The sequence below is a fragment of the Penicillium riverlandense genome (assembly GCF_028828495.1).
Source record: "Penicillium riverlandense strain IBT 135883 chromosome Unknown utg000003l_segment0_segment0, whole genome shotgun sequence".
NCBI classification, from domain to species: domain Eukaryota; kingdom Fungi; phylum Ascomycota; class Eurotiomycetes; order Eurotiales; family Aspergillaceae; genus Penicillium; species Penicillium riverlandense.
The window spans coordinates 1,152,036-1,164,499 of NW_026643196.1; the positions used below are offsets into that span (position 1 = coordinate 1,152,036).

Below are 12,464 nucleotides of genomic sequence, written 5' to 3' on the forward strand. Positions count from 1 at the left end.
AATGTCATAATACCATCTAGAATTTAATATGCTAAACTACAACATGATGGAAGGGTTGTCCAAAGCCATCAACGGATCAGCCAAAAAAGTCGAGAAGTTGTAGATTATATCGATACGTGCTATGTATCACACAAATCTATGGCCTCTCGGCACAATAGTTCAAGCCGATTTACAACGAATCACAAACTCCAAGATCAGTTTATTTGTCTCATCCACCCGCTCATAAAATGGCATATGTCCCACTCCCTCGAACGTATGATATTCAGCGGAGTCAAATTTCTCCTTGACCAAATCTCTGAGCTTTTCCGCGTTGAGATGAACATCACATCCACCCTGAATAACCAAGAGCGGAAGTCCCGAATCGATAAGAGCAGCTGGGTCCTGGGTTCTGCCACGTAGGAGAGGACGCACGGCGGGTTTCTGCAGAATAAATCAGCTCTATCTCTCTGTGTGTGTATGATCCTTTTTTCTTTAGGGGGATTGAAAACGAATAAAAAAAGACGAATGCATACCTGTGCAAGGACAGCACCCATCCACAGCCATTTCGTTTCCACCGGAATGGCAAACCCCGGCGCAACGCATGAGTCCACGAAGTCAGATACTGCCTTCGCGTAATCTGCAGATGTGGTCGTCGGGCTGCCGAGTGTTTGCAGAATGGGGACGATATTCCCTTTGCCGACTTGGATGAAAGCTGCGCCATAGGGGACCGAGCTTAGGAGGATTTCGCCGGATAAGTACTCTGGTCCTAGATTGGCGCAGATGTCCGCGCCAATTGTACCACCAAAGCTCCTGTTTCAATATTAGTGAATGTGTAAAGTTGAACAAGTCCGGGATTTACCAGCCAGCAAGGAATGGTTTTGTCACGTTGAATGCCTTGCAGACAGCTTTGAAATCCTCTGCAAAGAGCTGCGAGGTATATGATTCTGCACTTGTGGGTTGGTCACTCCGTCCATGACCGCGCATGTCGTACCGAATCTAAGGGGTCAAGCCCAGTCAGCCTGATCAAATCACCAAGAAAAGAATATCCAGAGAGTAATCATACTAGGTACAAATTCGCCTGAAGGGTAGTATTGGAGAACTGTTTCTCAAACACTAGCCCAGAGCTACTGAAGCCATGTATGAACACAACAGCGGGATTGCTCGAGTTACCGATAGCTTCAGCAAAGATATTGGTGCCGTCGGCAGAGACGGCGTGCATGGTTTGAATGGAGGGCATTGTTCTTCTTGGCCTTTTTCCCCTCGAGTGTGATTCTGCTTGAGATATGTTCGTACTTAGGTGTTGTGTGCTGCACCTCTATCTTTTCTTTTATACTTCAGCTGCTCTAGACTTGCGGCAGTATCGGCGCTCCGAGTTCCCGTGGTGTCGGTGTCGGCATTTCGGTGACGCGGCCGTTCAGAGAGCGAGCGCGATGATACTCCTGAAGTGGGGGTAGTGGGGTCCAAAATTTGGACTTTCGAGAGGAAAGCCGGCGGGCTGGATATGTACTCCGAGTCTTGCCAGGGGAAACATGCGCAACCATGGTACCTTGTTTCATAGGTCTGACCAAACAATTATAGAGATTAAATGAAGTGCGTCCACAGGTAGACACCAATGGGGAATATTGATGGATGAGGCATCATATACTATACATTCAATCAAGTTTGACTGATACCGACGAGGTTCACAATATTCCTCCATTTAACCCTAATTAAGTGGTTATGAGTGGTATCAACGTTGGGTGTACCGCTCCTTCCGCAATTTGGGTGTGTGTGGTTGTGTGTCCCGTGAAATAGAAACGGAGAAAATGGATTGTAGCTGCCTTTATTGGCTGCAACAACGTGCATGGTTGGAAACTACAACCGATGGTGAATTCGATACAACGCAATGGTTTGGTTCTACGAGCCATGAGCAGATAGCTTAGCATGTTTATTAAAACTCAGCAAGAACAGTAATTTGTGATCAGCGAGAGCAAATCCAGCCAGTCTCTAGCAACAGAATACAGCACTTTGTAGGCGGTCATTTCAATTGTTGATGGTGCCGCAACCTTCCTGTCCCATGATAGCCTGGCGCTGATCAAATGGGGGAATCACCGCCAGAATTGCAGCGCAGGAATACATACTCCCTAGGGAAGCCTGGTTCCCATAAGCTATGTAGCTGAACGCCAGTTCCTCGTTTCCTGGATTGGCAATCCATGTAATGCCAGGAATGCGGTCTGCGGGCCAATTAACACTGTCGATGATCTAAGAAATTGAATTATGAACATGAGCATTTATCAAACCGGGAACTTTTGGCTACACTTACCTTAGCCAAGCCTTCTCCTTCTTCTTCCTCATAGTCACAGGCTTTGTAAGACAGCAGGTCTTGGCCAACAAACTCCCCCTTGTTTTTGAAGAAACCATTGGACTTCAACCACAGCCTGTGATTCCGGGTAAATTTGGAAACCGCTTCCTTTCCCCGCATTCTGAGAGAGAAGTAAAGCGTCTTCCAGCGCTTATCGACATCCATATAGTCTGCAGGGGCAGACAGGGTGTCTCGGATGAATTCCAGTTCAGCTGGCGTGACTTCCCTGGGAAGATCTTGTGGACTGCGGCGAACACCGGATACAGTGTTAATGGCTCCCTGTTCTCCATTCTCGTCGTCGGTTTCCCCTTCGGGCGCCTCTTCAGAGTCCTCGTCAGACTGCTCTTCAGACTGCTCTTCAGAATCCCCTCCAGACTCCTCTTCGGACTCCTCCTCTTCATAATCATCTTCAAAATCTCTCACGTTAGACAACACAGGGCGGACTTCTACTTTTATGTCTAGCCATTTGAACACCGAATACAGCACCAGGTCGGCCCCTTTCAGGGCTCTCGGAAGCAACTCCTGAGCAACATCTGATGAATGTGGATATGCATGAGAGCAGTAGATGCCGAGAACACCACCTAAAATTATTAGCTGGTTCCTCTAGAATATAGTCTTCAAATAGTACCATCTTTCATGAATCCAGGCTGCGTGACAAGGCCCCTCAAGAAATCATAGAGCGGCAGAGTCTTCGGGTCGACCACGATATTTGGTGGAATCGATCCACCCACTGGCTCGGTTACGTAGAGATTGTAAGTTAAAGTAATGCGCTCGCCATCACTGACTGTCTTGATCTCATGTTCGCGGTCACTGTAGAAAGCTGCCCATTGGATGGCATCCGTGCTGTGAGAACTCCAGTCAAACACTACCTCCTTACCGTGATGCCGAACAAGCAAGTCGCCGCCCTTGAAGGAGGATGGCAAGCACACAACAAGTGAGCCAATTTGGTTATCAGCGCGGGGAGTATCGACATGTTTTCGGAAAAGGCCCGATGGTCCCGAGTAGACCTTGAGAAGAGTTGTCAGTCGGCGTTAGAGTGAAATTCTTTACCTCCGACATACATTCAGTTTGTACAGCTCAGTACTGAGCTTCCGGAATGGCAGTCGGTTCTGGATATCGGTACTAATGCTGGGAAGAAGAACCTGCTCGACATTTTCGAGAATCCCAAAATCGGCTGGGTGAAAGCTAGTCGCGAAGTTGCGTGGGTCAAGCTTTCCAGCCTTGCGATATTCAGGGTCGACCACATCCTGCTGTCCTTTCCCAAAGCTGGCGACGTCGCAATCCACAACTAATTGACGAAGTCTTTCCATGCTAGAATCATGGACAGCGTCGTCATTGACCGGCAGAATCAACTTTCGGGCTTTGTTGTCTTCTCCAGGAGCCCAGAAAATGTGAACGGGAGGCGACAACTCCTTTCCTGGGATTGTAGTGGTAGCTAGAGAATCGTTAGCTGTAAATCAAGTATCAAGAAAAAAAAGATAGCAAAAACGGAGCGAATTATAGAGGGAAGTAAGGAAAAAGAAAGTAAACATAAAAGCAGACGAGCTAGGAGTGCAAGGAGAGCCTTTCTCGTTCCTCCTGTCTTTTGCTGTCGTGAATTTTTGCTCACCTGACACATTTGCCGCTGTCTTGGTTGTTTGAGTGATTTCAATCGGGATGATACCGCCACAGACAAAGGACGCGGATTTTCTTTCGCTGATGATTGAACTTTCAAGCTGCTTGCGAGCCTCTTTCCAAGCAATTTTAGCCAATGCAGGGGCCGTCTGCCCATCATCCTCTTCAGTATCAACCATCTGCCGCCATTGTTGCATAGCCAGTGTTTCTAGCAAGCTCTGTCGGAAGGTAGCTGGCTCATCAGCAAGCTTCTGCCGTTTGTTTTGCATGAGAGGCCACCGATCGTCGAACTGTCTCTTCAGCTTTGGATTGGATAGGGCATCAGCATTGTCGCCCAAATATCCGGGAAGGAGACGGTTGATGTCCGCTTGCAACTCCACCGCAAGGCCCTTTAACTTCTCGGTGTCCCTCTTGTTAAATGAACTGAAATCGGGGATGGGACGCGAGTGGGGATCACCCCGTATGCCAGAGAGGCGAGCTAGAAACCGATCAACGCACGCATACAGCTTGCATTTCTGAGAATTGACGTAATGTGTAAGTCTGGTTGTCTTCATATTCATTGGGGCTTGTGCAATGAACGTACCTCCAACACCTTTTGAGCGATGAATTCTTCTACGTCAACCATATTGGTTGGACGGTCCGAGTAGCAGATGTGTAAGTAGGATGGATAGAAAAGGGGTTGAGGAGAGAGATGGATGGAGCTGGGAGTTGGGCAAGGAGCAAGAGTCGCAAAGAACTGGAAAGTGCACTCTTTTTGTAGATGACGGTGCAATTGGTCGTCTTTCTGCGGTATGCCCACTGTTGCCTGGGTGGTTAGTCCAGATTGGGACAATTGATGTACAAGCCCTGCAGGGAGCCGTGGTTTTGTCTAATTGAAACTTAGACTTGAACCACATGGTGACGGTGTAGGAGCTAATGTACTACACACTAAGTATTCTGTCAGGAGTTGGGTTTCCGATTTGATTTAAGAATTGGGATTTAATCAAGTAGAGCGCCCATGCCGTTATATAGTATAGGTATTCGGAGATGCGCTCCGGAATTCAGGAGCTTTGGTACTAAAGTGCTGCCCAAGGAAACAGAATAGTGGAAGGGCGAATAAGAAAGATTGAGGGCGTGTTCGTTGATTCAGTCTCCATATGGAGCTTCTACGAACGGCTGGAATTCGAGACTTTTTGAGAGTACGAGGGCCTTGCTGTCCAGTGCGCCCTCGAAGGGAGTGCCATTCCTTGAGAGTCGCATTAAGTATCCATAGCCAGTTAATACGTCCCTACGCATGATTACTTTTAAGTTATATACTTAACTTGGACGACCGTGGAATGGTTAACATCGGAGTTTAGGTGTCAATGTCCGAGGCGGGGGCACAATCAGGCATCCCATGGCCGCAAAGCATCAGTCGGAGTTAAACTACTTAAAGAGTGAGGTTTCTTCTCAGTGGGCTCTATCCCTCGAGTTATTGCAAGTATATAACTAACATGGCTCAAACTATCGTTCTCATCACCGGTGCAAACCAGGGCATTGGATTTGAGGTTGCCAAACAGATCCTAGAATCCCACAAGACCTACTATATCCTCCTCGGATCTCGCGATCCCGAGCGCGGCGTCAAAGCTGCCGCAGAACTAGACTCCACGGGCGCATCAGTGGAGCCGATCACGATCGATGTGACGGACGACGCATCCATCGAGCGCGCAGCGGAGCAAGTCGCATCGAAGCACGGCCGACTGGATGTGCTCATCAACAACGCGGGCATCAACAATGAGATTGACATTGCCTTGGCACGCATGAAGCGGGAAAAGGAAGGCATCACCGAGGAGCCAAAGATGCCTCTCGCCGAGCTGCGGAAGCTATACCGAGAAGCATACGATGTGAACGTGTTCGGCGCCGCCGCAGTCACCGAAGCTTTCATCCCGCTGCTTGAGAAGGCGGCGGCATTGCCGCCCCGCATTGTCTTTGTGTCTTCGCACACCGGGTCCATGGGCATTCGCTCCGATCCGTCGCAAGAGATGTATCCCAGGCAACATAAGCCCATCGGCCCCGTGTACCGCAGCAGCAAGGCGGCCTTCAACATGCTCATGCTGCACTATGCTGCCACTTTTGAGGACAAGGGGGGCAAGGTGAATGCATCATGCCCGAACCTCACGGCCACGAGTTTTGCGCGCGGAATGGGTGGCCGGCCGGTATCCGAGTCCGCTGTGAATATCGTCCGACTGGCGACTCTGGGAAAGGACGGGGAGACGGGGACATATTCGGATGAAAATGGGCCCGTGCCATGGTAGAAACAGCGCCTTTTGATTAGCAATACGAACGTGTAACTCTTGCAGATCTCAAAGTTTGAAGGACTGGATTGACCCATCACTTAAGTATGTAATCACTCCCGAGGCAGCTCCGAGCTTATAAATCCAAGTGGGGGAAGTCGTGTATGACCTCAACCCGCGTTGGATTTAAAAGACAAAACAAGTCTCCTGCTTGTGCAACAAACCTCTCTCACCTCAACCTCCCATCACTCCACGTCGCAATCATGAGTCGCCCGAACATTACTCTCTACACGGCCCAGACGCCTAATGGGATCAAGATCTCCATGGCGCTGGAGGAGCTGGGGTATGTTTGTCTCCGACCGGTTCTTACGCAATGACTGACGGGACCAAGGCTACCCTACAAGGTCGAGAAGATTGACATCTCCAAGAATACGCAGAAGGAAGAGTAAGGATCTCCCGGCTTTGACAACCCTCGACCTAACTGACCTCGTATCGCAGCTGGTTCCTCGAGATCAACCCCAACGGCCGCATCCCCGCCCTGACCGACACCTTCAGCGACGGCCAGAAGATCCGTCTGTTCGAATCCGGTGGCATCCTGGAGTACCTCGTCGCGGAGTACGACACAGACCACAAGATCTCCTTCCCCAAGGGCACGCGCGAGCATTACGAGATGACCAACTGGCTCTTCTTCATGAACGCGGGCGTGGGTCCCATGCAGGGCCAGGCCAACCACTTCAACCGGTACGCGCCGGAGCGCATCGAGTACGGCGTCAATCGGTACGTCAACGAGACGCGCCGGCTGTACGGGGTCCTCGACAAGCACCTCGCGCAGTCCAAGTCCGGGTACCTGGTGGGTGATCACGTCTCCATTGCCGATATTTCGCACTGGGGATGGGTGGCTGCCGCTGGATGGGCTGGGGTGGATATCGAGGAGTTCCCACATCTCAAGGCGTGGGAGGATCGCATGGCGCAGCGTCCGGCGACAGAGAAGGGCCGCCATGTGCCGTCGCCCCACACCATCAAGGATCTCATCAAGGACAAGGCGGCCATGGATAAGCACGCAGCCGAGTCCCGCAAGTGGATTCAGGAGGGAATGAAGGAGGATTCGAAGAATAAGATCTAAATGAGGGTTACTCGATAGTATTGAGATTGAGGGACTAGAGTTAATGGAAGAAGAATGACGAGCTGTTCACCGCCTTATCACGTGATTGGCCACCCCTTGTAAAAGAGTGAAGAAGCTTCGCTCTCCACTCACTCCTCCTATCCTCAGTTTTGTCTTATCATCTCCAACAAAGAGCCATGGCGTGGCGCAACCAAGGAATCACGGGCTCTAACAACATCCCGCTAGGCCGGCGACGCTTTGCGGGCGATGTTCCTGCGGAAGAGGACAGTCGCACGGCGACTCCTTCCTCCATGGGAACAGACGGCCCCAAGCGTGGCCGAAGCCCTGTTCGTGGTAAGTCTGACCCGATACCCTGGAAAATTATCATCTCTGACCGTGTGTTTTCTACAGCTGAACCTCCCGCCGACGGTGTCAAAAGGCGCAAGAAGCGCAACCGCTGGGGTGATCAGCAGGAGAACAAGGCTGCTGGTCTGATGGGCTTGCCCACCATGATCATGGCCAACTTCACCAGCGAGCAGCTTGAGGCGTATACCCTGCACCTGCGCATCGAGGAGATTAGCCAGAAGCTGCGGATCAACGACGTGGTCCCGGCCGACGGTGATAGGTATGTGGTGATCCCTCCCTCGTTTCGGCCTTTACTGATTCTTTCAACAGGTCTCCTTCGCCACCGCCGCAATACGATAACTTTGGTAGGCGTGTGAACACGCGCGAATACCGCTACCGCAAGCGACTGGAGGATGAACGTCACAAGCTAGTCGAGAAGGCCATGAAAACGATTCCTAACTACCATCCGCCATCTGACTACAGACGTCCCACCAAGACCCAGGAGAAGGTCTATGTCCCAGTGAATGACTATCCAGAGATTAACTTCAGTATGATAACTAACCCTCTAACTCCTAACCTGCCTCTATGCTCGACTCGAGCCGGCGAGATGTTTCCTCGGATTGTCCTCGGCTCGTTTCTTGCTAACCCTTTTTGTGCTTAATGTTGCACACGCCTTTTTGCTCTCTTGACAGACCACAGATGACTAACACTTAGCTCTTTGCTATCTTTTTAAAGTTGGCTTACTCATAGGACCTCGTGGAAACACCTTGAAGAAAATGGAGACCGAATCCGGAGCCAAGATTGCCATCCGAGGCAAAGGCTCTGTCAAGGAGGGCAAAGGCCGCTCTGACGCCGCTCACGCTAGCAATCAGGAAGAAGATCTTCACTGTTTGATCATCGCTGACACAGAAGACAAGCTGGTGAAGGCACGCCAGTTGATTCACAACGTTATTGAAACAGTAAGTCCTGTTCCCTGCGGTGTTCCATCTCTTTTACTAACACCCGCTAAGGCTGCATCCATCCCTGAGGGTCAAAATGAGCTCAAACGCAACCAGCTGCGTGAACTGGCCGCTCTCAACGGTACTCTTCGTGACGATGAGAACCAGGCTTGCCAGAATTGTACGTATGCCCCTAATTTCTTTCTTTTATCAACATACTAACCGTGCTCTTGCAGGTGGTCAAATCGGGCACCGGAAGTACGACTGCCCCGAACAGCGCAACTTCACTGCAAACATCATCTGTCGTGTCTGCGGCAACGCTGGACACATGGCCCGCGACTGTCCCGACCGCCAGAGAGGCAGCGACTGGCGCAACAACGGTGGCTATGGTGGCCGCGACTCTCGTCCTGCCGTTGGCACTGGCGATGCTGTCGATCGCGAGATGGAGGTAAGTTTTTTCGCCCTTATCTCAAAGCAACAGACCTCAGATGCTGACGCTCTTTTCTAGCAACTCATGAACGAATTGTCTGGAGGTGCTCCTGGTGAGTACCCACCCCGTCGCATTGAAGCCGGCCCGGGCCAGGGCTATCCCGACGACCGCGGCGCGAAGCCCTGGGAGCGTGGCCCGCCACCGAGTGACGTTGCCCCCTGGCAACAGCGTGGACGGGATCGCGGACGCGACGACTACGGGTCCCGCGACCAAGGCGGTGCTGCTCCATGGGCTTCACAGGGCCGCGGTGGCGATTATGGATATGGTTCTCAAGGCTACGCCGCTCCTGGTACTGCCCCTGGCGCTGCCCCTTGGCAGCAACAAGCTCCCCCCCGCCTCCCGGTGGACCGGCTGGCTATGGTTACGGTGGATATTCGTCTTACGCACCTCCCGGCACGGGCGCTCCCGGTGCTGCTCCTCCTGGTATGGGTGCTCCGCCGCCACCTCCCGGTATGGCTCAGATGTACTACGGTGGTGCTGGCGACCCGCCGCCACCTCCTCCGCCTGGTGATGGACCTCCGCCTCCTCCCCCGAGCGACCAGCCTCCTCCGCCTCCGCCCCCTGCGTGAATGCAAAATTGAAAATTGACTCTCAGATTCTTTTGCTGAATGGAAAATTGGAGGAGAAAGGCACTGGAAATTGACTGTCTTCTTCGCTGTGAAGTAATATCTTGAATTGTACTCTTCTTTGCTTGTGTAGTTTTCTTTTAAGTACATATCGAGTGATGGATGCCTCAGGCCTCATTCTCCATCCTTGACTTCCCTGTTTCTCCAACTTCTTCTCCTCCCCGCAAAACGAATCATCATCAACTGCGGCTGCCATTGCCCTCGATCTCGCCTTCGCGGATCAACTCTAGCCCCTTTAATAATATCCCTATACTCATCCCCAGCTTCTGGTTCCCCCAATCCTCCCAACCGGGTTGCAGATTGCACTGCAGATGTCGCACGGGGACTTCTCCGTGCCCTCGGGTCCAAATATGCACGTTCCCAGCAACTCATCGCCGGGCCACTTTTCATCCCCAGCTCACAGAAGACCCTCCTGGCAATCTCGGCGCCTGTCATCATCCCTCCGATCAGGCAAGTCACGTCAATCTCCGCGCGCGGCTCCGGCCTCGGCCCCGCCTGCAGCAGAGCCGCAGGACTCTGCAGATGCCCGGACGTCGGATTCACAGCGTCGCCGTGTATCAGTCGCGTCGTCCTTTTGGTCGACCCACCCGAAATGGTGGCGCGTACGCCTGTTCCGTGGGATGATCAAGGATATCAGGCGCAGAGCGCCCTATTATTGGAGCGACTGGACCGACGCGTGGGATTATCGCATTGTTCCTGCGACGGTTTATATGTATTTTGCCAAGTATGCTTGCCCTCATATGCTTTCCTTTTCACATCAAATCATTCCGTATTTCTCAAGTTCTCGAAACTTATACTCCGGGTCATCAAATAAGATGTATCTGGCCTGTTCCGACCTTTAAGGCTTACTAGTGTTGCAGTATCTTGCCTGCCCTGGCCTTCTCGCTAGATATGTTCGAGAAGACAAATCAGAGCTACGGCGTGAACGAAGTCTTGCTTGCATCTGTCCTTGGTGCCGTAGTGTTTTCCCTCTTCGCGGCTCAGCCGCTGGTCATTGTTGGTGTTACTGGTGAGCTCTTTTTGCCTCTTTATAACTCTTGTCTTTTTCTTACACGTCCACAGGTCCGATTACGGTATTCAATTATACGGTCTTCGATATTATTTCGCCCCGAGGCACACCATATCTCGCTTTTATGACTTGGATTGGCATGTGAGTTCACTTCTTTCCTTGTCAAGTCCACATTCCTAACCTCTACTAGCTGGTCATTGGTCATGCACTGGCTCCTTGCCATCACAAATGCCTGCAACGCACTAACCTATGTCACCCGTTTCTCATGTGACATTTTCGGGTTCTACGTTGCCTTCATCTACCTCCAAAAAGGCATCCAGGTATTGACTCGACAATGGGGTCAAGTGGGAGAAACCTCGGCCTACCTGAGCATCATGGTTGCCCTCCTCGTGCTCATGAGCGGGTGGATCTGCGGCGAACTGGGCAATAGCAATCTCTTCCAGAGATATGTCCGCAAGTTCCTGGAAGATTACGGTACCCCGTTGACGATTGTCTTTTTCACTGGTTTCGTCCATTTTGGCCATATGAGGGATGTGGATGTGTCAACACTTCCCACGAGCAAGGCCTTTTTTCCAACTGTTGATCGGCCTTGGCTGGTGCATTTTTGGGATATCAGTGTTGGAGATATCTTTCTCGCCATTCCTTTTGCGGTCCTTCTCACGATTCTTTTCTATTTTGATCACAACGGTACGCTTCCTTTAACCTCGTTGTTATCTGCAGTCTAACCTGCTTCTCAGTGTCATCTCTCATCGCCCAGGGAACCGAATTCCCACTCCGCAAACCCGCCGGTTTCCACTGGGATCTCTGGCTACTGGGTCTAACAACCTTCGTTGCGGGACTCCTCGGCGTCCCCTTCCCCAACGGACTCATCCCACAAGCACCCTTCCACACCTCCGCCCTCTGCGTCACCCGCCAGGTCGCCGACGAAGACGACAAAAACAAAGGAAAAGCCGTCCGAGTCACCGATCACGTCGTCGAGCAACGAGTCAGCAACCTTGCCCAGGGTCTCCTCACCTTAGGAACCATGACCGGCCCACTACTTATCGTGTTGCATCTAATACCGCAGGGCGTGATGGCCGGCCTGTTCTTCATCATGGGCGTGCAGGCATTACAAGGGAACGGAATCACGCAGAAACTGATCTTCCTCGCCCAAGACAAGAACTTCACGTCCGCATCGAATCCCCTGAAAGGACTCGACCGCCGCATCGCGATCTGGGCCTTTGTGCTCCTCGAACTGGTCGGCTTTGGCGCCACTTTCGCCATCACCCAGACTATCGCGGCTATCGGGTTCCCGGTTATCATTCTTCTTCTCATCCCCATACGGTCTTTCGTGCTGCCGCGCTGGTTTACTCGGGATGAACTGGCCGCGCTCGATGCCCCGACTGCTAGTCCCTTTACTATGGAGAGTGTTGGTGGTACTCATGGGTTGGAGGATGAGTCTACAGAGGAAGAGAATGCTACTGTCTCGGGTACGGGCAATGCTGTGCTGCAGAGAGGTCGTTCCTTGCCGTCGTCAGAGTCGGTGGTTGAGGATAATGATTTGGAGAGTGGTGAGGCGTACGAGCTTGCTTCTCTATCTATGCGGAGAAGAAGCAATGCTAGTCGAGTTGACTAATTGTTCGAGAGGGTTGTCGGGATTATATGTGCACTTATACTGCTCTGTAAATAGAAAAAGGTCCATTCAGCAGTGATTCAATAAGTGCAATTCAAGCACTTTCCTTCATGCTCACATCAGTGTATAGAGTCATGTGTGATATGTTGATGCCTT

The 12,464-nt window shown here is 51.6% G+C and overlaps 6 protein-coding genes across 6 annotated transcripts; 4 read left to right on the forward strand and 2 right to left on the reverse strand.

Annotated features, from left to right (window-relative positions):
* Window positions 1-159: 159 nt before the first annotated feature.
* N7474_004099 (alpha/beta fold hydrolase) lies at window positions 160-1,198 on the reverse strand (the record flags this gene model as incomplete). Its single annotated transcript, XM_057195514.1, has 4 exons — window positions 160-420; window positions 513-789; window positions 839-975; window positions 1,043-1,198. The coding sequence occupies 4 exons, from the start codon at window positions 1,196-1,198 to the stop codon at window positions 160-162; spliced, it is 831 nt and encodes a 276-aa protein (XP_057052910.1).
* Window positions 1,199-2,001: 803 nt separating this feature from the next.
* Window positions 2,002-4,559, reverse strand: N7474_004100 (2OG-Fe(II) oxygenase; the record flags this gene model as incomplete). The annotated part of the gene is made up of 6 exons (XM_057195515.1): window positions 2,002-2,220; window positions 2,282-2,901; window positions 2,949-3,327; window positions 3,382-3,770; window positions 3,810-4,449; window positions 4,518-4,559. The coding sequence occupies 6 exons, from the start codon at window positions 4,557-4,559 to the stop codon at window positions 2,002-2,004; spliced, it is 2,289 nt and encodes a 762-aa protein (XP_057052911.1).
* An 847-nt stretch (window positions 4,560-5,406) lies between these two features.
* Window positions 5,407-6,207, forward strand: N7474_004101 (uncharacterized protein; the record flags this gene model as incomplete). Its single annotated transcript, XM_057195516.1, has 1 exon — window positions 5,407-6,207. One exon carries the CDS (start codon window positions 5,407-5,409, stop codon window positions 6,205-6,207), a length of 801 nt encoding a protein of 266 aa, XP_057052912.1.
* Window positions 6,208-6,449: 242 nt separating this feature from the next.
* On the forward strand, window positions 6,450-7,309 carry N7474_004102 (glutathione S-transferase family protein; the record flags this gene model as incomplete). The annotated part of the gene is made up of 3 exons (XM_057195517.1): window positions 6,450-6,529; window positions 6,578-6,631; window positions 6,685-7,309. The coding sequence occupies 3 exons, from the start codon at window positions 6,450-6,452 to the stop codon at window positions 7,307-7,309; spliced, it is 759 nt and encodes a 252-aa protein (XP_057052913.1).
* A 176-nt stretch (window positions 7,310-7,485) lies between these two features.
* bbp (putative zinc knuckle transcription factor/splicing factor MSL5/ZFM1) lies at window positions 7,486-9,649 on the forward strand (the record flags this gene model as incomplete). The annotated part of the gene is made up of 5 exons (XM_057195518.1): window positions 7,486-7,913; window positions 7,964-8,181; window positions 8,369-8,752; window positions 8,808-9,019; window positions 9,080-9,649. The coding sequence occupies 5 exons, from the start codon at window positions 7,486-7,488 to the stop codon at window positions 9,647-9,649; spliced, it is 1,812 nt and encodes a 603-aa protein (XP_057052914.1).
* Window positions 9,650-11,070: 1,421 nt separating this feature from the next.
* On the forward strand, window positions 11,071-12,311 carry N7474_004104 (anion exchange family protein; the record flags this gene model as incomplete). Its single annotated transcript, XM_057195519.1, has 2 exons — window positions 11,071-11,237; window positions 11,417-12,311. 2 exons carry the CDS (start codon window positions 11,071-11,073, stop codon window positions 12,309-12,311), a joined length of 1,062 nt encoding a protein of 353 aa, XP_057052915.1.
* Between the last annotated feature and the right edge of the window lie 153 nt (window positions 12,312-12,464).